The following is a 26283-nucleotide window of genomic DNA, read 5'->3' as shown; positions in this document are numbered from 1 at the left end:
ATGACAGCTCTAGACCTGGGTGAAATACATATACACATACTTTCAAATAGCTGTGTTGCGCTTCATTTGGTTTGCCCAGTAGAGTGGAACCAATGGAGGGAAAGGACAAGGGGGATACCTAGTCAGTTGTACAACTCAATGCCTTTAACTGAAATGTGTCTTCCGCATTTAACCCAACCCCTCTGAATCAGAGAGGTGCGGGGGGCTGCCTTAGTGAAGAACAAACTCCAAGGTAAATCAATTGTCTTTTATATGTATTTGACCTATGCATACCTCAATGTATTTGACCTATGTATTTCACCTATGTATTTGACCCAGATCTGGACTGTCACATGTTTCCTTCCTATGGCATCTGTATCTTGCCCTATACCTTGGTGTGTTTCTCTTCCTGGGTAAAGGTCCAATGCAGCCGTTTTTTTTATCTCAATATAAAATCATTTCTGGGTAACAATGAAGTACCTTGCTAGCTAGGTTTCCATCCAATTGGCGACAGATTTTCATGCAAACTGACTTGTTGGAGATAAAAATCACTGCATAATGACGTAGTGCACCCAAAATGTACTTTTTAGTTGAAGTTAAAAATCTAAAGTTCAATGTGATTCCATCGCATTTTCAACTCTAACCGATAATTGTCACAAAAACTGTTGTGTTAAGTAGAAAATGTGCCTACTCTGGTCTTGGTACCTGGGCTCTAGCCAACAGCTCACAGATACAGTGCGGGTAGGTTGTGAGGGTAGGCTAGGCTACATGATGAGATTATTATGGATAAGAGCGAAAATATTTGTATTTGTCAAACGGCAGTCAAGCATCGATCATCATTTCACCAGAATAAGACCTTTGATATGTATTGGAAAGGAGCATCAAGCTCATCACCTTGCACTTTCACCACCCTGTGAAGTTCATCATAACTTATATCATCTGTAGCCTAATAAACTGCATGGTTTCCTGAGGACCACACACTATATCATCGCGTGATCCAAGTTTACTTCTATACGATGGGTATTATATCAATATTTGCGCAAAAAGGTGTTCCCACCGCCATTTCTCACAATTGTACCAACACAAAAATATCCCACCATATCGAACAAACTAATTATCTTTTCTTATTTATTCAGTTGTATCGAAACTTCCTGTTTCCATCACAACTGTCATGATTTATTTTATACAGTATGACTGTTTTCAATTAAACTTGTCAAAAATAAACAAAATAGCTTCTTAGCAAAGAGCCATTTTTCAAAAAATAATTTTCCTAGGATTGTCTGGCAGTGGTCTGAGTGGGAAGGGGAAAACAGAAAAATAGCTGTTATTAGCAGAGAGGTTAGGAACTCTCTTTCTTATTGGTCTATTAACTAATTTACATCACCAGGCAGGCCACAACTCCATCCCACTAAAACAGGCTGAAATTTAACTTAAATAACATTATCATCATTTTCACAATTTCACAGTATTATTCCAACCTCGTAGTGTGGAAATATATATATAAAATACAGGCAAATCATGTTTCTGACTACACTGGGCCTTTAATGTGTTCTATGTCTCTCTAGTGGAGGAAGAGCAGCTGCTTTCGGAGCTGGATGACATGTCCTGGCTGAAGCGCAGGAAAAAGCGGGCTGTAAGTCTGTGACCTCATCAGTCCCTTAAAAGGAATTTGTAACACATTCCACCTACTGTAAGTTCATTCACTCCTGCTGTATTATGTAGTGTGTTAAGTTATTGTGTTATGTAGCCTTGTGTTACAACGTAGCCTCCCAGTATAGGTCCATCATTTAAAGTGACCTCTTTTTATTTATTTTTATCTCTCACAACATAATTTGCAACTCAACTCAGCACCACACAACATGTTGTCTTTTGTTGTCTTCCTCTATATATCTTTCATGTCTGTGTGTTATGATAGTGAACTCATCTGTGTTTTTTTTTCAGATGCCTCGGAATGTCTTTGAGGAAATGAAGTATTTGGAGATTATGATTGTCAGTGACCACAATATGGTATGTGCCCTCAGAAAAAACAACCAGCCAACACATAGACACAAGACAGGAAATATGAGTGAGCTGGTGTGAAATATTTCAGCAATGTTTCATTCTTTTACTGTAAAGAATGACATAAAATAGTATTCAACCAACTTTGCCCACAAGAGGGTGCAACACGATTGAATGTGGTGGACGCGTGATTCATATCCTATCTAACATAACCATCGTTCAGATTTGAAAACACCAGTCTTATTCTATTGTTGGACCGTCAAAAAAACAACATACATATTTGATGCATTTTTAAAATGGTGTCGGAGAAACTTGGTATATTTAAGTATTTAGTCCAATTGCACTTAATAATCCTTTTTAATCAAAGTTATGTGCCATTGTTTTTGTGTGGGGTGCAGTATAAACGACACAAGACCAAGCAGCACACCAGGAACTTTGCCAAGTCAGTGGTGAACTTTGTGGATGCTGTGAGTAACCTCTTCAGTTGGCTCTGAGAAGTGATTCTTTACTTTGTACCTCTTTTAAACTCTACAAATATTCAGTCCTCTATTTCCTTTTTCTGGTATATATATCAGGGTGCCCACCAGAACATCCAGAATAAGGTTAAACTCTGATACTTTACTGGCTGTTGATATGTTTGTGTACCTTGAGGTATATTTTCAGTGCAATCATAGTTGAATCAATTATTGTGTTTTTTGCAAATCACAGGAATACCTAAATGTTTATGTGTATGCGTCCAGCACAGGAGGTTGGTGGCATCTTAATAGGGGAGGACAGGCTTGTGGTAATGGCTGGAGCGGAATCAGTGGAATGGTATCAAATACACATGGTTTGATGTCATTCCATTTGCTCCGTTCCAGCCATTATTATGAGCCGTCCTCCCCTCAGCAGCCCCCAGTGGTGTATATCACATTACTTGTATGTCTATTGAGAAAAGCTGTTCAACATGTATATTAGAGAGCCCCTAGGGGCAGATCCCAGTAATGACCACTTCCTCATGTATCACACTGTACATCTCCTGTACCCTGAGTCGGCCCCATACTCGTGTCTGTGCTATTCAGATTCTGTACTGTATCACTACAGTGTTTGTTGTTGCTCTGTGTAGCTGTGATGTGCAATAACAGTCCCTTGTCTCTCCCTGCTCCCAGTGTGCTTTGTCCCCTGTCCCATGTCTGTCCTCAGACAGTACAGATGATCATTCACACCCAGTGTTCTTCTCCTGTCCCTGTGCTGTCATTTCTCTCTCTCTCTCTCTTTTTCTCTTTCTCTGTGTCCTCACCCATCATGCGCCGATGACAGATCTTTAAGGAGCACCTGCACACACGGGTTGTTCTGGTTGCCGTGGAGATATGGACAGACAAGGACCATATTCCCATCAGTGTGAAGCCACTGGACATGCTGAAAGATTTCTCTAAGTACCGGGCGCAGAGCATCAAGCAACACGCTGACTCTGTGCACCTCTTCACGTAAGTGCCCTCTCCTCTCTGTCCCTCGGGGCCAACCCATGCGGCTACTCGCCATATGCCGAGACTGCCATTAGTATCTCTTACACACTGAGTCCTTATGGCTTCCCAGAATATTAGAGCATGTCAGAGGACTAGGCCCTAATACTTTGGCTTTAGCAATAAAGCAAAACATTTCCATCAACTTCCATTTGTCCTCCAAGGGCAGCTGAATACCTCTCACTTGTCCGTCTACCTGTCTGTTTGATAGTTACTCTGTGTCTCTTTGATGCACAGCAATGTGACCTTCCACTACCGCCGGAGCAGCGCAGCGTACTTCGGGGGCATGTGCTCTGTGAGCCGTGGAGTAGGGGTCAACGAGGTAAGATGTGCTGACTAATGTACATGATCGGACTGTTTGATTACAGCAGAGCAGACGAGTAACTGCTGATTTGTTGTACCTGCAGTATGGCACCACGTGGACCATGGCTTCGTCACTCTCCCAGAGCTTGGCACAGAACCTAGGCATCCAGTGGGATCCAGCCGCCAAGAGAAGTACAGAGACTGGCTCCCATTCATCACTGCACATTCATTTCTGCCTTACAGACACTATTTAAGGAACAGTTTAAAACATTTTAGGCACATACACTACAGTTCATAAGTTTGAGGTCACTTAGAAATGTCCTTGTTTTTGAAAGAAAAGCTCATTTTTTGTCCATTAAAATAACATGAAATTGATCAGAAATACAGCGTAGACATTATTAATGTTGTAAATTACTATTGTAGCTGGAAACGGCTGATTTCTAATGGAATATCTACATAGGCGTACAGAGGCCCATTATCAGCAACCATCACTCCTGTGTTCCAATGGCATGTTGTGTTAGCTAATCCAAGTTTATCATTTTAAAAGGCTAATTGATCATTAGAAAACCCTTTTGCAATTATGTTAAGACAGCTGAAAACTGTTGTTCTGATTAAAGAAGCAATACAACTGGCCTTCTTTAGACTAGTTGAGTATCTGGAGCATCAGCATTTGTGGGTTTGATTACAGGCTCAAAATGGCCAGAAACGAAGCACTTTCTTCTGAAACTCGTCAGTCTATACTTGTTCTGAGAAATGAAGGCTATTCCATGCAAGAGATTGCCAAGAAACTGAAGATCTTGTACAACGCTGTGTACTACTCCCTTCACAGAACAGCGCAAACTGGCTCTAAACAGAATAGAAAGAGGAATGGGAGGCCCCGGTGCACAACTGAGCAAGAGCACAACTGAGCAATGTACATTAGAGTGTCTAGTTTGGGAAACAGACGCCTCACAAGTCCTCAACTGGCAGCTTCATTAAATAGTACCCGCAAAACACCAGTCTCAACGTCAACAGTGAAGAGGCGACTCCAGGATGCTGGGCTTTCAAGCAGAGTTGCAAAGAAAAAGACATATCTCAGACTGGCCAATAAAAATAAAAGATTAAGATGGGCAAAAGAACACAGACACTGGACAGAGGAACTCTGCCTAGAAGGACAGCATCCCGGAGTCGCCTCTTCACCGTTGACGTTGAGACTGATCAATTAGCCTTTTTAAATGATAAACTTGGATTAGCTAACACAACGTGCCATTGGAACACAGGAGTGATGGTTGCTGATAATGGGCATCTGTACGCATATGTAGATATTCCATAAAAAATCTGTCGTTTCCAGCTACAATAGTCATTTACAACATTAACAATGTCTACACTGTATTTCTGATCAATTTGATGTTATTTTAATGGACAAAAATGACCTTTTCTTTCAAAAACAAGGATATTTCTAAGTGACCCCAAACTTTTGAACGGTAGTGTATGTTTGTACCAATTTCTTTGTAAGATAGCCATGTTGTGTGTTGTTCTTTCACAGAGGAATGTGGCTGTGCTGACTCCTGGGTGGGCTGCATCATGGAGGATACTGGGTAATGTTCTACTACTCAACTGTTATTCTCACTTTCTCTCTCTGTTTCTGTGTCTGTCTCTGTGTCTTTCTCTCTTGAACACACACACACACACACACACAGACACACACACACAGAGGGAGACAGAGAGACAGAGAGAAAGAGTATAACACCATGAAGCAGATGTTATAATTAAAGGTTCGATTAGGAGAGAGAATAGATTCTTTCCGTGGATTTGTGTGACGGAAATGGGCAATAACAAGCTGCTAACCCCCCAGTCCCCCAGCCCCTCTCTATGATAGCAGGGTATGGCTCTCCCTTCGCCATAATGACAGGGTGTGCAGAGCTGCAGCTCAGCTGAGTCTCTCCTGGGTCATGACCAGCATTAGCATGTGAAAGGTGCCCTGGCGTCATGCTTGTGTTGTTGACAGCGCCTCTTTAGGCACATTGGCTCAGAGTGCGTCACCTGACGTGACTGACTGCTCGTACAGCCTCTTGCTCTAAGCTGACTTATGGAATTGTTTTTAAGTCATACCATGGATCGTTTACAGTGCCGGGAACATATTGTTGATACTGAATGTAATCAGATCTTCAACCAAAATCTGATATTAGATAAAGGGAACCTGAGTGAACAAATAACATAACAATTACTGTACATACTTACTTCATTTATTTCATAAACAAAGTTATGCAACACCCAATTCCCATGTGTGAAAGGGTAATTGCCCTTTTACACTCAGTAACTGGTTGTGCCACCTTTAACTGCAATGACTACAACCAAATGCTTCCTGTAGTTGTTGGTCAGTCTCTCACATTGCTTTGGAGGAATTTTGACCCACTGTTGCATGCAGAACTGCTTTAACTCAGTGACATTTGCGGGTTTTCAAGCATGAACTGATCGTTTCAAGTCCTGCCACAACATCTCAATTGGGATTAGGTCTGAAAAAAATAAAAATAAATGTTATAAAATATTACATTTGGCCTACTATAACCCATAGAAATGCATTGAATAACACATTCATAAATGACAAAAAAGACAGTCAAAAAATAAATCATAAGGAATAATGTTTTGAAGTGTCTGTCCTATATCTATGAGATATCAAAAAGCTCAGGAATTGTACAAAAAATAGTTTTGCACATATTTAACCACTTATTTTTGCTGGCACAAAACTTCCTCCGTACTTCCCATTCATCTGTATGGGTTACCTTCAGACGAGTCCTGTGACACTTGTGGGAGTCGTAGAGCAAAACGGAGAACACCATCATGTTGCCCTACGTCCCCTTTCTATAGAGTGGTCATAATACTTTGTTGGCCAAACCGTCCGGATGCTACAGATGTTTTCGTGAGAAGATCGATTTTCGGGATCTCTCCTGGTCTGACAAACAGCGCTGTAGCTCTGACACTTTCCACCGCAGATGCAGAAGGACGCCATTGGCGGATGCGATGAATTGAGACGCCGCCCATACAAAAACATTATATCTCTAGCTTAAACTGACGGATTTTGATGGGGATTTTTGTGTTATGTTACTTAGATTGACGAACCGGTGTATCAATAGACTCTAGGGGGTTTAAAAGCTGGATGTTAAAGGTGGATGTATCCCTTAACCCCCAGGGTCCAGCATCCCCGGATGTTCTCCAAATGCAGCATCTCAGACTACAAGGAATTCCTGCTGAAAGGCGGTGGATCCTGTCTTTTTAACAGGCCAAACAAGGTGAGTCAGACGAGAACAGTTCATGTTGTGGTTGTCATACAGCAGAATATCAAAGACAGATACTGTATATAACCAGTAATAAAAATACCATAATAACCCTCTGATTGTGTTTGCTTTGGCAGCTGTTTGAATCCACAGAGTGTGGGAATGGATACATTGAGGTGGGAGAGGAGTGTGACTGCGGCGCTAGATCCGTGAGTTACGATGCAATATTATTCTATTTACATCACATTTATATTATTGGAATACAGTGTCAGACTGGTGGTGCCGTCTGTGTTGTAGGAGTGCTACAAGGAGTGCTGCAAGAAGTGTTCCCTAGCTAATGGTGCACATTGTGCTGATGGACCTTGCTGCAACAACACTTGTCTGGTAAGGGCTTTTTAATCACTGTGTAAGTCTGCTCACCAAGAACCAGAATGGCTTTTTTTTCTTAGTGTACAAAAGCTGAAGAACATAGGCACATCCAGGTCATTTCTTGCAGGTGCTGGAGTTATAGGTGAACTCGTGAAAGATAAAAATAAAATGCTGTACACTGCTGTTCATGCTCCCAGGAGATTTTATTGATACAACGTTTCAGATCTTCATTAGGCATCCATATCCCAGGTGGGGGTGGAAGGTCCTATATATATATATGGGCAGTGCTCAGTGACGTCACTTCCTGAAACAAGAGGTACAAATATGTAATATAGGTTCACAATATCAACAGTCAATATATCAAATATAAACTCAGCAAAAAAAGAAAACGTCCTCTCACTGTCAACTGCGTTTATTTTCAGCAAACTTAACGTGTAAATATTTGTATGAACATGACAAGATTCAACAACTGAGACATAAACTGAACAAGTTCCATAGACATGTGACTAACAGAAATAGAATAATGTGTCCCTGAACAAAGAGGGGGTCAAAATCTAAAATAACAGTCGGTATCTGGTGTGGCCACCAGCTGCATTAAGTACTGCAGTGCATCTCCTCATGGACTGCACCAGATTTGCCAGTTCTTGCTGTGAGATGTTACCCCACTCTTCCACCAAGGCACCTGCAAGTTCCCTGACATTTCTGGGAGGAATGGCCCTAGCCCTCACCCTTCGATCCAACAGGGACCAGACATGCTCAATGGGATTGAGATCTGGGCTCTTCGCTGGACATGGCAGAACACTGACATTCCTGTCTTGCAGGAAATCATGCACAGAATGAGCAGTATGGCTGATGGCATTGTCATGCTGGAGGGTCATGTCAGGATGAGGCTGCAGGAAGGGTACCACATGAGGGAGGAGGATGTCTTCCCTGTAATGCACAGCGTTGAGATTGCCTGCAATGACAACAAGCTCAGTCCGATGATGCTGTGACACACAACCATACTCTTTTTTAGTATGCTGCTATAGGCAAACTGTCAGTATATGGAGAATATGTGTGTGATGTTAGATAAGGTCTCTAATGCTAACAAATATATTTATTTTCTTGGTAACCTGAACATTGTCTGGTTATCATCTAGTTGTCCTCTCAAGAGGAACCTTCTTACTGTGACTAATGCCTGTAACATGACCCAGGTTATCACTCAACTAACTGCAGTGTACACCAATAGTGTTGGATCTGTTACATCCACTTGTATTGGTCGTATCTTCACTAATTCTGCAGAGCTTTGCTCCAAAGCAATATCAGTTCCCATTGGCTGTAGTGACCAGAACATTGTGGCAATAACAAGGAGAGCCAAAGTCCCAAAGGCAGGGCCTAAAGTTGTGTATAAGATATCATACAATATGTTTTCTCGAGACTGTTTTGTTGAAGATGTAAAAAATGTATGTTGTTCTGAAGTGTATAAGGAGGAGAATCCAAATGCAGCACTTGGGGTATTTGTAAAATTATTCTTGCCAATTGATGACAAACATGCACCTGTTAAGAAACTGTGAGAACCGTTTGAGCCCCCTGGATCGATGATGAATTGAAAAATTGTATGGTTCAAATAATTTATGCAAAAAAGGTGGCAAACAAATCACACTGCTCAGCTGATTGGTTCACATACTGTCAATTGAGAAATTGTGTGACTGAAGTACATGAAAAACAATGGAAAAATACTTTGGAGCACCTTGGGCAAAAAAAACCAATTCATCTCCATCGTTCATTGAGGTTGATGGGTCATTTATAACAAAACCTTTTGATATAGCCAACCATTTCAATTACTATTTCACTGGAAAATTGGATAAACTGTGAAGTTAAATGATAACATTGAACAGTAAACTATCATATTTTGTGTATTGAAAATAATGAATAATAAGTAAAAGAAGGATTGCTGTTTTGAGTTTGGTCAGGTTTGTGTAGAAGAGGTGAAAACATTATAGTTATCCATCAATAATGATAAGCTACCAGGTATAGACAACCTAGATGGTAAACTATTGAGAATGGAAGCAGATTGTATTGCCAGGCCTATTTGCCATGTCTTTAACCAAAGCCTAAAGGAGTGTGTGTGTCCACAGGTGTGGAAGGAAGCTAAAGTAATTCCACTACCTAAAAATAGTAAAGCACTCTTTGCTGGCTCTAACAACTGACTAATCCGTTTGGTGCCTCTTCTTAGTAAACTGATGGAGAAAATTGTGTTTAACAAATGCTATGCTATTTTTCAAAGAACAAGTTAACTACTGATTTTCAGCATGCGTATAGTGAAGGGCAATCAACTTGTACTGCACTGACTCAGATGACTGATGATTGGCTAAAATAAATTAATAATAAGAACATAGTTGGAGCTGTATTGTTAGATTTCATCACCGGCCATCACATGTTTGGGGAGTTACTTATCTAATAGAACCCAGAGAGTGTTCTTCAATTGAAGCTTCTCTAACATCAGATATGTACAGTGCGGTATCCCTCAAGGCAGTTGCCTTGGACCGTTACTTTTCTCTATTTTTACGAATGATTTGCAACTTGTCTTACAAGAAGCTAAAATTACTATGTATGCTGATGATTGCACACTCTACACATAAGCACCTACAGCCAGTGAGCTCACTGAGACTCTTAGCAAGGAGTTACAGTCAGTGTCGGGTATTTAACAATAAACTGGTCTTAAATACATCTAAAACCAAAAGCATTGTATTTGGTTCAACGGATTCTCTTAGACCTAAAACTCAACTGGAGTTGTGCATAAAGGGTGTGACCATTGAACAAGTAGAAGAAGCTGAACACCTACGAGTAACATTGGATGGTCAGTCATCATGGTCAAGTCATATTGACAAAGTTGTTGTGAAGATGGGGAGAGATAATGTATGTCTGTTATAAAAATATGTTTTTAAGACAAAGATCAACTGTACTAGTTGTTCAGGCTCTGATCTTGTCCCATCTTGATTACTGTCTGGTAATATGGTCAGGTGCAGCAAAGAAAGACATAGCAAAGCTGCAGCTGGCTCAAAATAAAGCAGCTTGCATGCATACACAGATGTTACTCGTAGGAGTTCAGCTTCTTCAACTTGTTCAATGGTCACAACAATAGGCATGATAGTCTTTCATGGTTGTGGCTTTTCTTTTAGTCTTTTTAAGAAACATTTGTGTGTTGAAAATGCCTAACCACTTATATAATCTATTTGCATACACTTCAAACAGACACAAATACCCTACCAGACATGCCACTATGGGTTTCTTCACTGTACCCAAACCAAAAACAGATTTAATGTGTCGCTCAGTTATGTATAGAGCCATGTCATCATGGGATGTTCTGCCACCAGAGGTTACTCAGGCAAAAAGCAAGTTTAGCTTTAAAAACAAATAGTATCACAGCTCCTCTAAAGATCTTTATTTAACTAAGCAAGTCCGTTAAGAACAAATTATTATTTTCAAGAGCAGCCTAGGAACAGTGGCAGATACAACACATTGCTGAGTACCACCCTCCATATGTTCAAGCATAGTGGTTGCTGCATCATGTTATGGGTATGCTTGTAATCATTAAGGACTGAAGAGTTTTTCAGGATAAAGAAAAGCAATGGAGCTAAACACAGGCAAAATCCAAGAGGAAAACCTAGTTCAGTCTGCTTTCCACCAGACACTAACCTAAAACGCATTGCCAAATCTACACTGGAGTTGCTTACCATGAAGACAGTGAATGTTCCTGAGTGGCCAAGTTACAGTTTTGACATAAATCTGCTTCAGAATCTATGGCAAGACCTGAAAATGGTTGTCTAGCAATGATCAACAGCCAATTTGACAGAGCTTGAAGAATTTTGAAATAAATAATAGCAAATACTGTCCAATCCAGGTGTGCAGAGCTCTGAGCGACTTACCCAGAAAGACTCACAGCTGTAATCGCTGCCAAGGGTGATTCTAACATGTATTGACTCAGGGGTGTGAATACTTATGTAAATTAGATATTTCTGTATTTAATTTGCATAACATTTCCAACAATTTCTATAAACATGTTTTCACTTTGTCATTATGGGGTATTGTGTGTAGATGGGTGAGCAAAAAAATATTGAAATACATTTTGAATTCAGGCTGTAACACAACAAAATGTGGAATAAGTCAAGGGGTCTGAATGCTTTCTGAAGGCACAATTTATATAAATAGTGTGAAAATAGTACTTTTGTTGTCTCTTGGTGTCTTTTCAATATATAACTTATTTTTATTTTTTATTTGAAATTTCATGTAATATCTTATGTTGTTGTTCTGTACTTTGTCATGTATTTGTACATTTTATGTGGACCCCAGGAAGAGTAGCTGCTGCATGTGCAGTAGCTAATGTGGATCCTAATAAGCTAAACATGAGGAATGTGATAAATATTTACAGTGATATACAGGTATAAAACATTAAGAACACCTTCCTAATATTGAGTTGCCCCCCCCCTTTTTTTCTCTCAGAACAGCCTGAATTCGTCATGGCATGGACACTACAAGGTGTGGAAAGCGTTCCATAGGAATGCCGGCCCATGTTGACTCCAATTCCCTCCCGACAGATGTGTCAAGTTGGCCTGATGTCCGTTGGGTGGTGGACCATTGCAGTTCTTGACACAAACTACCATACCCCGTTCAAAGGCACTTCAATCTTTTGTCTTGCCCATTCACCTTCTGAATGGTACACATACGCAATCCATGTCTCAATTGTCTCAAGGCTTTAAAATCCTTGTTTAACCTGTCTCCTCCTGTTCATCTACACTGATTGAAGTGGATTTGAAGTGGATTGAATCAATAAGCAATCATAGATTTCACCTGGATGTAGATGGTCAGTCTATGTCATGAAAAGAGCAGCTGTTCATAATGTTCTGTAAACTCAGTGTATAAGTGTATATACACTATTCAGTTAGGGTAAAAAGCTGTTTGGCTTTTATTGTCATGAATCTTGCCATGGAGGCAGCTCTGCAGAGTGGTCACTAGCTGGCACAGCCACAAAGTCATAAAATCTGATTTTAAACATGCAGATAATCAGGCCTTATCCTGTGGTCGGTGAAATAGCCACATTTGTACGTGAAACTGCATTTGCCACATTAGCCACATTTTTAATTTTGGTGGGTACCTTCTGGGCACACGATGGTTGAATCAACATTGTTTCCACGCCATTTCAATGAAATGACGTTGAACCAATGTGGAACAGATGTTGAATTGACGTATGTGCCCAGTGGGTAGTCAGATTTGGCCACAAAGTCTCTCAGGTTTGGGGGTCTTTTGAAGACCATACATGGGGATGTTTAAAGATGGGTTTCAGTTGTGGGTCAATGTCAACAATGTACCAGTGCTTCCTGATAATGTCATTGAATGCCTTCCCCAAGGCGTGAAGCATGAAGGGACATGTTCTGCTTTTTCTTTTACTTTTGGTTGAAGGCTTTCTAATTGTGTCAGACCTTCAAAATGATCATCGGCATGTTTGACCCAATTCTCTTTGTACCCCCTTTCCTTAAACCTGTGTGTGAGGTCCGTGGTCTGTTTCTGGTAAGAAGCATCAGAGCTACACATGAGACATTTAATGAGTGGAGGTGGATGGAGACGGTCACCTCTAAGGAAAGTGTTCCTTTCCGTAGGTTTCCTGTAGAGATCAGTAGAGAGGGACATTTTGTCCTTAATAACCATCACATCAAAAAAACTGATTTGGATTAATGGTTAAAAGGAGGTGCTCATTCATAGAGTTTAGATCAGCATGGAGTTCCTAGAGTTCTTCCTGAGTCCCTGTATAGATCAGGAAAATATCATCTAAATATCTAAAAATGAGGACAATATTGGGGAGAAAAGAGTTAAGTTCTGGATTCAGCACCATCTGTTTTTCAAACCTTCCTCAGCCAAGTCCACAATACAATTGGTGCTGGGAAGAGGTAGAACATGAGGGCCGCTAGTCCACCCTGGTGGGGGATGTTAGTGTATAGACTGGTAACATCAAAAGTACACGGAATAGAATGTTCTGGTATGTGGTCCACAGATTTTAGAACATTGATCAAATCAATAGAGTCTCTGGTGTACGTGGGTAGAGAGCTCGGCCAGGGTTTCGGAGATCCGGGACCTCTCACAATGGGCCTGCCTGGTATAGGTGGGGTCATGTTCTTGTGAATTTTGGGGAGGGTGTACATGACAGGTGTGGTTGGTCAGTCAACTTTCATATACTCATATTCTGTCTTTGCAATCTCCACTTCATTCTGAAACTTCGATCAGACCATGGATCAGAGACTTGAAAAAATATCACTGTAAATATTTATCACATTCCCGCATGTACGGTTGTATATTATATTGGATGTCGATATTGTGAACCTATATTATAAATCTGTACCTCTTGTTTCAGGAAGTGATGTCACTGAGCACTGCCTCTACATATAGGACCTTCCACCCCCACCTGGGATATGGATGCCTAATGAAGACCTAAGGGTCGGAATGTTTTATCAATAAAATCATCTGGGAGCATGAACAGCAGTGGGCAGTGTTTTCCTTTAGGTTTTTTCTTAGTGTTGCATGAGATACCAAAGTGGTACAGGAAATTCCACTCTTTTGTTTTTTTCTCCCTCTATGTCAGTTCTACCCACGAGGTTATAGTTGTCGCTATGCGGTGAATGACTGTGACATCTCAGAGACATGCTCAGGAGACTCTGGCCAGGTGAGTTGGGCTCTAACTATTATTCATTTCTGAGAAAGGACGAAACGTTCAGCTCTGTTTAAAGGAAATATTTGTATATCGTTCGTTGTAGTGCCCTCCTAACCTTCACAAACAAGATGGCTACCACTGTCAAGTCGACCAGGTGGGCAGCATGATCACTGAGACACGACGACATCCTCATATCTATTCAGATTGTATGATTTAGAAAATGGTTGTCACCATAAGTTTGCTTGAACAGATAGGGAATGAATGAGTGTGCCCTTTTGTCTCTTTAGGGACGCTGCTACGGTGGAGAGTGCAAGACCAGGGGGAACCAGTGCAAATACCTCTGGGGTTCAAGTGAGTTCAAAATCCCTTTTGCTTAAGTTGATTTACTCACTGCAAGAGATGACATGCAAAAATATGTAGTCAAAAAGGCATTGAGACAGAATCTGAGACGGCTGTCTGCGCTCCAGTTATGTTGGCTTGTTGTGAGGTGTGGTCATCCTCCCTTTCTCCTCTCCTATGTTGCATCTTCCTGCAGAGGCGGGAGGCTCCGAGAAGTTCTGCTATGAGAAGCTCAATACAGAGGGAACAGAGAAGGGAAACTGTGGGAAGGACGGAGAGAAATGGCTCCAGTGCAGCAAGCAGTGAGTTGAACATGATACCAAATATACACTGTACACTGTAGTTATGCGCTATACCACAACAAACATTCAAGTGTTGCTGTATCTGTTCTACATCAGTGCAGTACTCACAAAGTATCAGTGTTCCCTTAGCTCTAACTCTCTCGGACTCTCTGTCTGCAGCGATGTGTTCTGTGGGTCCCTGCTGTGCAGCAACATAGGACGCAACCCCCGCATCGGGATGATGAAGGGAGACATCACCCCCACCTCCTTCAACCATCAGGGCAGACTGGTGGACTGCAGGTGAAGACAACCGTCTCACCTCACATGTCAACACACAGTGACAACAGCCACGGATACTGTCTGACCTCTCTCCTACGGCACCCCCTCTCTCTCTCTCGCTCTCTGTCTACCCATCTCTCTCTCCCGCCACAGTGGTGGCCATGTTCTTTTGGACGATGAGACTGATTTAGGCTACGTGGAGGACGGGACGCCCTGTGGGCCGTCAATGATGTGCCTTGACCGCAAGTGTCTGCCCATCCAGTCCCTCAACATGAGTGCCTGTCCCAGCGGGCCCAACAGCCAGGTGTGCTCAGCCCACGGGGTAAGTCCAGGGGAGCTGCTTAACCCTCGAGCCCAGCCGATTACCACAACCTTGAATGCTCTATTATTAGCCATAAGTGTCCACAATGGTGTCTCCAGTGACAATGTCAATTAGGTGACATATTCACTACAATTTCAACAAGCGTGTAAAATTTCGTCCCCAGCATGCGGTAACCATTGAACCTGGGACGTATTTACTTGTTATGGAGCATAGGTTAATGAAGTTCTCCCTGCCCGCCTCTCTTGCTCCCTCTATCATACCTGACCAGGTGTGTAACAATGAGGCGTCGTGCACCTGTGACACTACATGGGCGGGGACAGACTGCAGCATGCCTGACCCCCCCAAGGAGCCTGCGCCCGCAGAAGATGAAGGACCAAAGGGTTTGTTTCCGTCTAGTTTTCAGAACGTCCCTATCGCCTCTCCATGATAGACTAAATATAACGTCCTTTCTTGAGTACAGTCGTTCCATTGAGTTTTGTATCACATTTAAAGTACATTTGTTAATATGTCAGTTATTATCAAGTACCCTCTTCTGTCTAAAGATCAAAGCTACATGTCGCAGAACATTTGCACATGTCAATGTGATTGAAAGGTCATTCAAGATGGCGCTGGCTTTTAGCTAGTGTGCCTTTTATTTCTTGTTTGTCTGTTTTTAATTTGTAATTGTTTTTAATTCATTTTTTTAATTGATATTTTTATTGGTTTATGTTTAATTCATTTATTTCTGCTTTTATTGCTCTTATTGTTTTACTACCATGTTTTATTGTGTTATTTTATTGTTGTTTTTTAAAGTGCTAATTGTAACAGCACTTTAAGCTGCTATTGCTTGTATGAAAGGTGCTAAACAAATCAAGTTTATTATTACCATTAATATTATTATAATAACATGGAACTGGTACACAGATACGTCTAATGATTCACAGGAGAATAGAGAAAGATGTTTTAGCTGAGGCCTCTAGCTGCTAATATCACCATGCATCACAGCTATAGAGAGCCTTTTGAACATAAACACATAGTCATGTCTGAGTATTTCTATTGGCTGTTATAAGTCAGTGGATTTCCTAGGGCTTTCGACAGCAGGTGGAGGGGAGGCGGAATGGACAGTTGCCAAGGGAACGGCATCACTCTACCCATGTTACTGAAGCAGAACAGAAGCCTGCTGTTTGTTGTGACCAGGTGGTAATAATGATAATGCTCCTTTTCCCTCTGCGCAGTGAGCGTGGCAACTAACAGGCTGATAGGGGCAGTAGCAGGGACCATTCTGGCCCTGGGGGTGATTTTTGGAGGCACAGGGTGGGGAGTAGAGTAAGCATCTTTCTCCGTTTCCACAGCTCTTCCTCTCATTGTTGTGCCTCAGTGTGCTGGCTGAGGGTCTCGTGACCCGGCCTGAGCCCGTGTGTGCGTCCTGGTGGCTTTGTCTCGTGTTGGTGGTGACCATATAAATGTCATGTGATTGGATGTTTCAGTGTCATGTGATTGATCGATGGATTCCCCTTATCCCGCCATTTCCTGTTGTTCCCCCATTATTATTAGTCTCCCTATTCCTCTTTTTTCCTCTTCTTCTTCTTCTTCTTCTTCTTCCTCTTCTTCCTCTTCTTCCTATTACTCGTCATGTGGCTCCTCTTCTGATCCTCTCCTTTCTGGGGCATGTGGGGCATGGAGATAGACCCCAGTCAAGGGAAGTGATTCGCAGTGAGATAGCCTGTCTTTCAGTGGTGGGCTGTGTGGTGACTGGGACTCCCAAATAGTGCCATGTGGTCATTTTCCACGATTCAAATCCTCATATAGATCACCTGAGACAGATCCTTTATGCAACCTGTTATCGGAAGCTAATGTAGGTTAGGGTGAGACTGTAGCTAGGTACATGCCACCATAAAGGAGTAAAACAACTCAGCTTAAGATGATACAGTAACAGAGAGGTCTATGGTCTCCTGTGGTTTGCTGTGTGCTAACCACCATGTTTATCGGGACCATTGCTCTGCCCAACTTTTCAACTTAGCGGTCTGTCTTTTCAGAACCTCTGCCCGTAGACAATAGGGTCCCTGAAATGTAGACTTGACCTTTGAATTTACAAGCAAAGTGCTACATCACATCAGATTCACGATCACTACTACCATGGTAACATTATTGTAGAAGGGCCTGACGAGCATGCAAAAATATACCATAGACGTAATTAGTCAGTTCAACAGGTATTCTCATGCTATGTGTTCTTGTTCTTAACATCTGTGTAAGATCATCCATGTGTAGAGAAATTCCATACGTGAGGCATTCATGTCTTTCTCCCCCATAACCCTTCGCAGGTCCTAGTGCCACCAATCTTATAATAGGCTCCATCGCCGGAGCCATCCTGGTAGCTGCCATAGTGCTGGGGGGGACTGGATGGGGCTTTAAGTAAGCAACACACCGCATGTCTCTCCTACCGTGACTCTGGCATCCCTGCTGCTGCTTATAGACACCAGGGTTTGAGCTCCTGCTACAGAATATAGACCCAAGGCGACACACAAACATACCTGATACGTTCGTCACATCAACCACACATAGACTTACATGGTAAGCCGTAAACACACACTTAACATAGGCATATTTAAAGTAATCTTGTCTGTGCTCATGATACTTAACATTGTCTTAAAGTAACTGTCCAGTGAAAATCTCACTTTTAAAAGTTCATATTCTGTTAACTCATACCCAAATAATGTTGTTGACTCATCTTATACTCGTATTTTTGGCCAAAGCATAAATTGGAGGGGAAAAAAACACTTAAAAAACCCCACTTCAAACTTGTATCTCAAACAGCCCGTTTAAAAAATGCTTTGTATTTCCTCATAGAGGATTATATCATCCTCCTGAGGAGGCTCAGCTGGCCAATCAATAGTCTACTCGAATTAATATTTTTAATGACCAGTATACATACACCCACACTATTCGAACACAGAAAAGCTGTTTTTTAACAGTACAATTGGAAGGAAAACTATTTAACACATATTTCATAGAAATCTGGAAACATTGGACAGTTACTTTAATAAAGGTCCACAATCAGTAATATAGGGTGATTATCATAGAGATTATGTTGGAGAGGTGATGGGCATCTGTGCGTCTGTGGCAGAACCTCAAACTGATAAGACGGGCACAGCTCAAAGCTTGACGTGCATGTTCAATACAGTTACTAAACCTGCTGGTTAGGGCGGAAAGGTAGCCTAGCGGTTAGAGTGGGCCAGTAACAGAAAGGTTGCTGGTTTGAATACCTGAGCCGTTAAGATGAAAAATCTGTTGATGTGTCCTTGAGCAAGGCACTTAAGCATAATTTGCTCCAGGGGTGCTGTACTACTATGACTGACCCTGTAAAACAACACATTTCACTGCACTTATCTGGCGTATGTGACAATATAACATCTTTTTGGGGGGGGGGGTTAGCAGAAAAATCATTTAATCAGTTTTATAAGAGCACTTGTAGACCAAACTGTTCTTACTGCTAATTTAGTCTATGGATTAAGATTATACGTCCTGTACACATACTCTTCCAGATTGTACATGTCTACACTGAGCATACCAAACATTAGGAACATCTTCCTAATATTGAGTTGCACCAAGCCCCCCCCCCCCCCCCAAGATGTTGAGTGTGAAAAACCAAGCAGCATTGCAGTTCTTGACACAAACCGGCACCTACTACCATACCCTGTTCAAAGGCACTTCAATCTTTTGTCTTGCCCATTCACCCTCTGAATGGCACACATACACAATCCAATTGTCTCAAGGCTTAATTATCCTTCTTTAACCTGTCTCCTCCCGTTCATCTACACTGATTGAAGTGGATTTGAAGTGGAATTAATCAATAAGCAATCTTAGATTTCACCTGGATGCACCTGGTCAGTCTATGTCATGAAAAGAGCAGGTGTTCATAATGTTTTGTACACTCAGTGTATATACACATATTCAATTAGGGTAAAAACGCTGTTTGGATTTTATTGTCATTAATCTTGTCATGGAGGCAGCTCTGCAGAGTGGTCACTAGCGTGACATCAATAAGGGATCATAGCTTTCACCTGGATTCACCTGGTCAGTCTATGTTACGGAAAGGGCAGGTGTTCTTAATGTTTTGTGTACTCAGTGTATAATACATAGCCAGCTAGTTTACTGTGTGATGCAGTATGCTATGTTCCCTAATCTGAGGTATCAAGTGCCAATCGCTCGCTAGTAAGCCTGCTGTCTCAAGCAACAGGACTGTTACACACCCTAAATCTAAAGAAGGAAAAATAAGGAGTTGATAAGTGTTATACTGCAGCCACCAAAGCATGTCAGTTAGCAAAGCATCATGTTTCTCACCCCCAAAAATATTTCTGCATGTAGACTTGGTTGACTTGGAGAAGGTCAGTTCATTGCACAAAGGCTGAGCCCAACTCAGGATGACATGCTCCTGGGTTACCATACTCTTATCACTACCATAATCTTTTTCTCAATCTGGTACGAGGGTTCAAGGGTGAGAGTTTAAGCGGAAGTGGTGAGAGAGAAGCCAGGGCCATATTGTTGGCCGCAGCCTTTGTGCCATGGCTGGCCACACCCACCTGGATGGCCAGGCTCCGCCCTAGAGCAGAGCAGGACTCCTGGACCCGCCCACACCAGCTGCCATTGCTGCCTGCTTCACAGACCTGGTACAGACACGGCGCATTGAGCTGCATGACCCACCACGCACATCAATAGTGCCACCTCCCACTGGCCTACTATTGAAACAGGTGCATGACAGACTGCTAGAAGCCCCACATCAAGCCACATTACGGGGAGGTTATGCATAACTCTCCTGTTGGTGTTATCTTGTTGTTGGTGTTGTTGTCGTTGTTGTTGTCGTTGATGTGTTGCTGTTGTCTCCTCTTTCCCCCTTTAATAGAGTACATTTTTGTTGGCTCTCTCTCCCCCCAGATGGTAATGTTTTGAATGGAACTAATGTATTTTCCTGTCAGAGATGGTAATGAGAGAATTGTGTCCTATCCTTGTCCTTGTGTTTTGGAAAGCTAACTGTATGCCACATGGACTAGCACAGACTCTTCTCATTGCCTCCAGCACCATATTGTGGTTGCACATTTGAAACACAAAATGGATGTCATCACAATGCAGAAGAATTGACTCATAGGTCAATCTGAAAGACTTAACAACAGCAATACACATACCAATAGTGAACATATCAAATCAATCTAGGGTCTCCAGTGACCTCACTGAAGCGCGTAGCTGCAGGGAGCAGTCCAGTACGAAAGGACCAATTATGGCTCCTGTTGGCTAAGAGATGAGTGTGGCTGCTTCTCCACGGTGCACTGACTGTACCACCATCATCAGTAATATACCATGTATTGATCCCTTTCTTCTTTCCCCAACTCTCCCCTGAACGCGAAGAAATGTGAAGAAGCGACGGTACGACCCCAACGCCAGTGCCATATAAGGCCGGAGGAGAGGTCAAAGGGCACAGAGGGATCCTCTGGACTGCACTTACAGCTGCTGATTTTTGGCATTAGATTTACTTGAAAAAGAAATAGAGGACAATTTAACAAATTCCATCTTAGTCATGTAGAAATGCAGCCTTCTTCAACCCCACCCACCTAACAACCCCATCCTGATCTCTAGAGCCACAGAACTCCTCTCCTTTTCCTTTCATCGTTAGTGCCAGTGCACAGGCGTTCAGGCGGAACTCACACCATTATATTCTCTCACCAGGCATGATTTCCCGCACAGAGCGTGCAGCTCGCTGGCTCTGGCATGAGGGGCCCTCGCTAAAGGACTTTGCATGGCTACCAAAGCTATGAACAACACACAGCAAAACAAAACAAAAAAAGAAGAGAGAAATCACTACTGAATCGTCAAATGGAGGTGAGAACCTCATTAAAAAACAAACCCGGTGGTACCCTGAAAAGCCTCCTCCTCCTTAGGTCACCACAATGAGAGGAAGAGGGCTGCATGCTCGAACCCAAATGGGAAATGCAGACCACATTCAATAAATTGAAGTATATATCGGGCAACATTGTACATAAAAGAGGAGAAAGAGTTCAGATTCTGAATTATAACATATCATTTTACACTGACACACTCTGCTTCTGTTTTCTCTTTAAGCATGTTGTATAGCGGGTGTTTTTGGCAATGTTAATGAAAAACAGTAACGCAATTATGATTTGGGCCAAAATGCTACGGATAACCAGACAATGTCATAATCTGTCTATTAGGTGTTACCACACGCTACATTCTGTATTTAACCAATATAGAGGTCAAGGGTCAGGTTCAGTATACACAGTACAGATGAGAGGTCAGATTTAGGGGTCTACATGTGTCTTCTCTAGAGGTCAGGGCACAGCGATGATGACAGAAAGATAGATCGCAGATTATCCAGTCTATGAATGACGTCATGGGGTTCCTTAAGTACTTCCAGTAGTGACTCAAAAGCCAAAGAATCAATCACGTGGAATGTTTGGATGTTGTCGCACACAGAGCACTTTCCCCTTTGTCTGCAATCTGTGTGCCTCTCTCTCCCAGTGCTGCAGACAGGCATGCAGTGTGTCCCTGCAGATTAGTCCCACCTGTCTGATCCGGTGGTGTCACTATTTAACAGTCCTCATCAACACCCACTATACTGGCTAGCTTGGCGCTCTCATAAACTCTTACTAGAAATCAAGTTCAGCTCTACTGGTACGCTGCATGCATTCACACTATAGTGGGCTTATAATTCTATAAGGGAGTCCCAAAATCCGCAAGCTAAAATACGCTACAAAAGATAGGTGCATGTCAACAAACAAAACATTTAACTTTTATTTCTATGCAAAGAAAGATACTGCACAAACTTATGGGTTATTAAATGTAATAATGATATCAGTATAAACATGGAACAAAAACCTGTGCGAATCAGACAACCTTTTGTATTCGGCCACTCCCACATCTCGTTTCATTTAGCTTCAAAGTACTGAAATAAAGAATGGAAAAGCATAATTGAATTCATATGTCCAAGTGAAAAGCCGAAAGAACATCCTTTCACGTTTGTGGAATCGAAGGAAAATATAATTTTTGTGTGTTTTTCAACCAATCTAAGATGACATTTCTAATCTGACATACTGTATGTGCTGAGGCCTCAACAGGTTACTTTTCCAGGACTTTAGTTTCCAGCCCAGCTGACAGACAGACAGTTGGTGTGTTCCAGGTGCTGCCATAGCACTGGCATTGTGTAAACCTCCATATTAGTCATCATCTCGTGTCCCTATCAACACTGCATCATGTACAGTTGGACCGACGAATAAACGACTGAAGTATTTTATCCAAGAGCCTCTGTCTTTCTTATGAGCCTTAGAACTGTAGAACTGTGCTTAAAGGCCCAGTGCAGTCAAGATTGTGATTTTTCCTGTGTTTTACATATATTTCCACACTATGAGTTTGGGAAGAAAAATGTTAAATTGTGAAAATTATGATAATGTTGTTTTAGTGTCAGAGCTGTTTGAAAAGACCGGCAGAAATGTAAGCCTGTTTGGGTGGGATGGAGTTTTGGCCTGCCTGGCGACATCACCAGGCAGTACAATTTATTAGATCAATAACAAAGAGAGTTTGAAACCTCTCTGCTAATAACAGCTAGCTTTTAGGTTACATGTCTCCCCCATTAAGCTCGTCCAATTAGGCCCCTCACTCAGACCACTCCCAGACAGTCCCAGCACAATTCTTGCTTGAGAAATTGCTCTTTGCTAAGAAGCAATTATTTTTCTTTTTGACCATTTCCATTTTTTTTTATAACAGTAAGGTACTTAATTGTTACCCAGAAATGATTTGATATTGAGATTTTTTTTTTTAAACAGCTGCATTGGGCCTTTAAATAATGCAGTCAAGCTATAAAAGTGTAGTAGAGAATGAATACGAGGTTAGAGCATGTTGTACTCTGCTTGAGTCGGTAAATAAATCCATCATGTGACACTGACCACCTCCTGTTCTCAGACGTGTGCGATATGAACTTTGAGCGTATTATAAACATGTAGGTAGGCCCTGTGTCATGAAGAGACCGAGTCATCAGCCAGGAAGTGCAGCTCAAACTCAAACTAAATAAAGTCCTCCAAAGTGTTGAAGCTTTTGTCACATATGTACAGTGTAACAAAACCTTTCCAAATGTTTATACCATCTAATGAATAATGATTCCTAAACTTCCTGCCTATAATCACTCTAACATTATGATTTGAACTTTAATATTCCCAATTTTACTGAGGTGATTGCTTCCTTAAATTGAAAGTCAATTCTAGTGTCTTATCCAGTCAAAACACCAGAGAGAGAACAGGTGGAACTTCCATCATAAAACCTCTCTTAATGCGTCATTAGAAGGATGAATGACTTGGTGGTAGCCCACCGCAGCCCACTTATCTATGGCTTTGCACTAAGGCTGCAATTAACTCCCAGATCACGTATGCATGTGGCATTTCACTAAAAGCATCGGCACACTGCTTTCGTAGCACACCAGTACTCCCGTGTGTTTCGTCTGCAATGAAGCCGGAAATAAGGACTTTCCAAGTTGACCCAGAGTCAGATCTCCTGCTGTCTTCCACTCCGTGACTCTTCAGCTTGAATGAAGCTGGGCTGTACTCATGGCTGTGCAGCAGCCTGACTCATTCACTCAGGAATATGGTTATACCCGAACTGCTTGAAATAGGATTGAAGTTATCCCTGAGATCTGATTTAGGATATGCAAATTCTCCTATAAATTCTGTAAGAAATTCTGATATCTGAATAAAGTAACAGTTCTTTGCATAAGGTTGCAAATAGAGGAGATCCCCCAACATTTTGGGGGGTAAAAACAACCAATTGTTGCATTATGAATAGGGTCAGTGTTTACTAACCTATGACCTACTCAGTAGACATTTATCATGATTAAAACACGCCACAGAAAGTAATCAACCAAATAGCCTGTTTCATGAACATGTGTTTACTTGCTTACTCCTGGACTTGCTTTCTTACCAAGAAATATGTCTTATAATATCTCTGAAAGGTTTAGTCACAATTCTTGTTTTTTTGTTAATACAAGCTTTAACCACAGACCAGAGGCCTAATCCAAGTTTGTTTATAAAACCACCTTTTCAGTTCTTGACAAAGTTTATTCAAATGGATTATTAATATATGAATTAAATATTGTCGTTTTTATTTATTATGTTTTTGTATAGGGGATTTAAAAACAAAGGAACAGATTGATGCACTGCCAAAGAGGAAGGTCTTGGTTATAGCCTCTGTGGAAATGAAAGAACCCTCCCTCCAGTGTAAAATTCCTGAAGAATGATGTGTAACAATGTACATTTCAATTCACATTTGATGCAAAAATGATGAATCCATCCAATAGAAATCAGCATGTGACAGTCAGACAGTGTTCAATCACTTCCATTGGAACGCTAATAAACTATTTGGCCGTCCCCCTTAGATAGACTGACGTACTCTATTTGAGAGCAAACAGATGCGCATCTAAACATCGAGGGCTGCACAAACTACATCACTCTACAAAAGGTAAGTCCCTCTTTTGCACCTGTTGTATTTTATGAGATTTTTCATGTATATTTAATAAAAACCTGAAATTAGAACGTTTTGTTTAAGAAATATTTGTTGCCAGGTTAATCTTGCAAAATGTACTTTTTTCGAAATAAAGCAGTTTAAAATAAAAGCTTAGTAGGCCTTTCACTTTTCTGATATTTTCTCACACAACAGTTATATGCCTATTTTTCATCAATATTTGGCATGTTATTTATAAAAAATCATAATTCAAAATGGAATGCCTGATATTTGTTCAGAACATATTACTTTATTTGGATTTTATGGACAAATAACTATGTTTTAATCTTTACCATTTCAAGGGAAAAGTTTATTCTGAGAACATGTAAATTCCTATGGGCTATCTTTAACAATAGCCTAATTCAAATATCCATTCTGAAAACAGAATGCAGTGATAACATTGTGTTTGATTAGAGACAACGTCGTTTTTGTGAATATTGATGTCATTCATGTTTTACTAACACATACATTCTGTCTCGACGCAGATGGATACTACAATCCTCAACATGTTTCTGGCTACAGTGCTGCTCATGGGCTGTGTATGTGTGGTACCTCTCCAAGGCCAGAAGCCAGGACAGGTGGACCCCCTGACTCTGAGCAGGGCATCACAGTGCTGGACCTCCTCCTCAGAACTCCTGCTGGAGATGCGCTCCCCGAGGATCGCTGACACTGTGCCTGCCTTCTGGGACCTGATGGTGTTCCTCAAGTCGTCAGACAACAGGAAGCACAGTGCTCTGTTCTGGGACCTGGCCCAGGTCTTCTGGGACATCTATGTGGATTGTGTCCTGTCCCGGACCCATGGACTGGGGAGGCGGCAGCTAACTTGGCCCCATGAGCAGATCACTGCAATGCGCTCACTCGTCACTGACAGTAAGTACCTGTCTCTGACACCTTGCTCTCCAGTTAACAGTTTGGGCATGGATACTTTTTAAGGAGCCGAGTTAGGCTCTGTCTGTGTGTACAGGATACATTTTCTATTGCAACTGATATCAAGGCTGATCTGGTGCCATAATTATAACACAGAAGTAGCCTATAAACGTGTGTTGTGAGATAATGACTGCTATGTTGTGTGTTGCTGTACATATCATTGATTAGTAAATTGCAAGTCATTGTTAAAAGATAATTACTATGAGATGATGGGATCTGATCTGTACCCATTACCATGCTTATATCTCTGAATGAAACATATTCACCACTAGCAATGAATCCGTTTTTCTGACTTTATCTTGCAGAATCTTTTGTTCAGGACTCACAGACTAACGTCTCCAAACTGAAGGAGTCATCTCAGGGATGGCTAAAGATCCAGGTTCGGCACTTTGGACCAGGCATTTTAAATCACATCATTCGTACCAGGGGGATCAAGAGTATATCTATTCTTTAACCACGCATTATAATTCAACCAAGTCCATGTGTCCTCTTGACTTTTTATACCTTTGAAGTGTTG

At 41.6% G+C, this 26283-nt stretch overlaps 2 protein-coding genes across 7 annotated transcripts in view; both read left to right on the top strand.

Annotated features, from left to right (window-relative positions):
- The window catches only part of LOC106586256 (disintegrin and metalloproteinase domain-containing protein 23), a 34747-nt gene extending 12160 nt beyond the window's left edge, over positions 1-22587 (top strand). Inside the window, exons 8-27 of one of the 6 annotated variants that reach the window (XR_001324162.2) lie at positions 1545-1612; positions 1921-1986; positions 2376-2444; positions 3277-3443; positions 3717-3801; positions 3887-3974; positions 5308-5359; positions 6952-7051; positions 7174-7245; positions 7334-7420; positions 14019-14099; positions 14191-14241; positions 14375-14438; positions 14623-14728; positions 14888-15007; positions 15140-15308; positions 15577-15688; positions 17609-17699; positions 19774-19954; positions 20688-22587. Coding sequence is in view for 4 of the 6 variants with exons in the window: in XM_014173329.2 (XP_014028804.2) it covers positions 1545-1612; positions 1921-1986; positions 2376-2444; positions 3277-3443; positions 3717-3801; positions 3887-3974; positions 5308-5359; positions 6952-7051; positions 7174-7245; positions 7334-7420; positions 14019-14099; positions 14191-14241; positions 14375-14438; positions 14623-14728; positions 14888-15007; positions 15140-15308; positions 15577-15688; positions 16523-16613; positions 20688-20733 (1694 nt within the window). In the remaining 2 variants the exon portion in view is untranslated. Of the gene's footprint in view, positions 1-1544; positions 1613-1920; positions 1987-2375; positions 2445-3276; positions 3444-3716; positions 3802-3886; positions 3975-5307; positions 5360-6951; positions 7052-7173; positions 7246-7333; positions 7421-14018; positions 14100-14190; positions 14242-14374; positions 14439-14622; positions 14729-14887; positions 15008-15139; positions 15309-15576; positions 15689-16522; positions 16614-17608; positions 17700-19773 lie in introns of all 6 variants that reach the window. The other 5 variants (XR_001324161.2, XM_014173329.2, XM_014173328.2 and 2 more) reach the window with 5 other exon arrangements.
- Positions 22588-25324: 2737 nt separating this feature from the next.
- Positions 25325-25771, top strand: LOC123730556 (protein FAM237A-like). The gene has a single exon (XM_045707893.1). It carries the CDS (start codon positions 25325-25327, stop codon positions 25769-25771), a length of 447 nt encoding a protein of 148 aa, XP_045563849.1.
- Positions 25772-26283: the final 512 nt, after the last annotated feature.

Source organism: Salmo salar, chromosome ssa25 (genome assembly GCF_905237065.1).
Source record: "Salmo salar chromosome ssa25, Ssal_v3.1, whole genome shotgun sequence".
NCBI lineage: Eukaryota > Metazoa > Chordata > Actinopteri > Salmoniformes > Salmonidae > Salmo > Salmo salar.
This window is presented reverse-complemented; position numbering and strand designations above follow the sequence as displayed.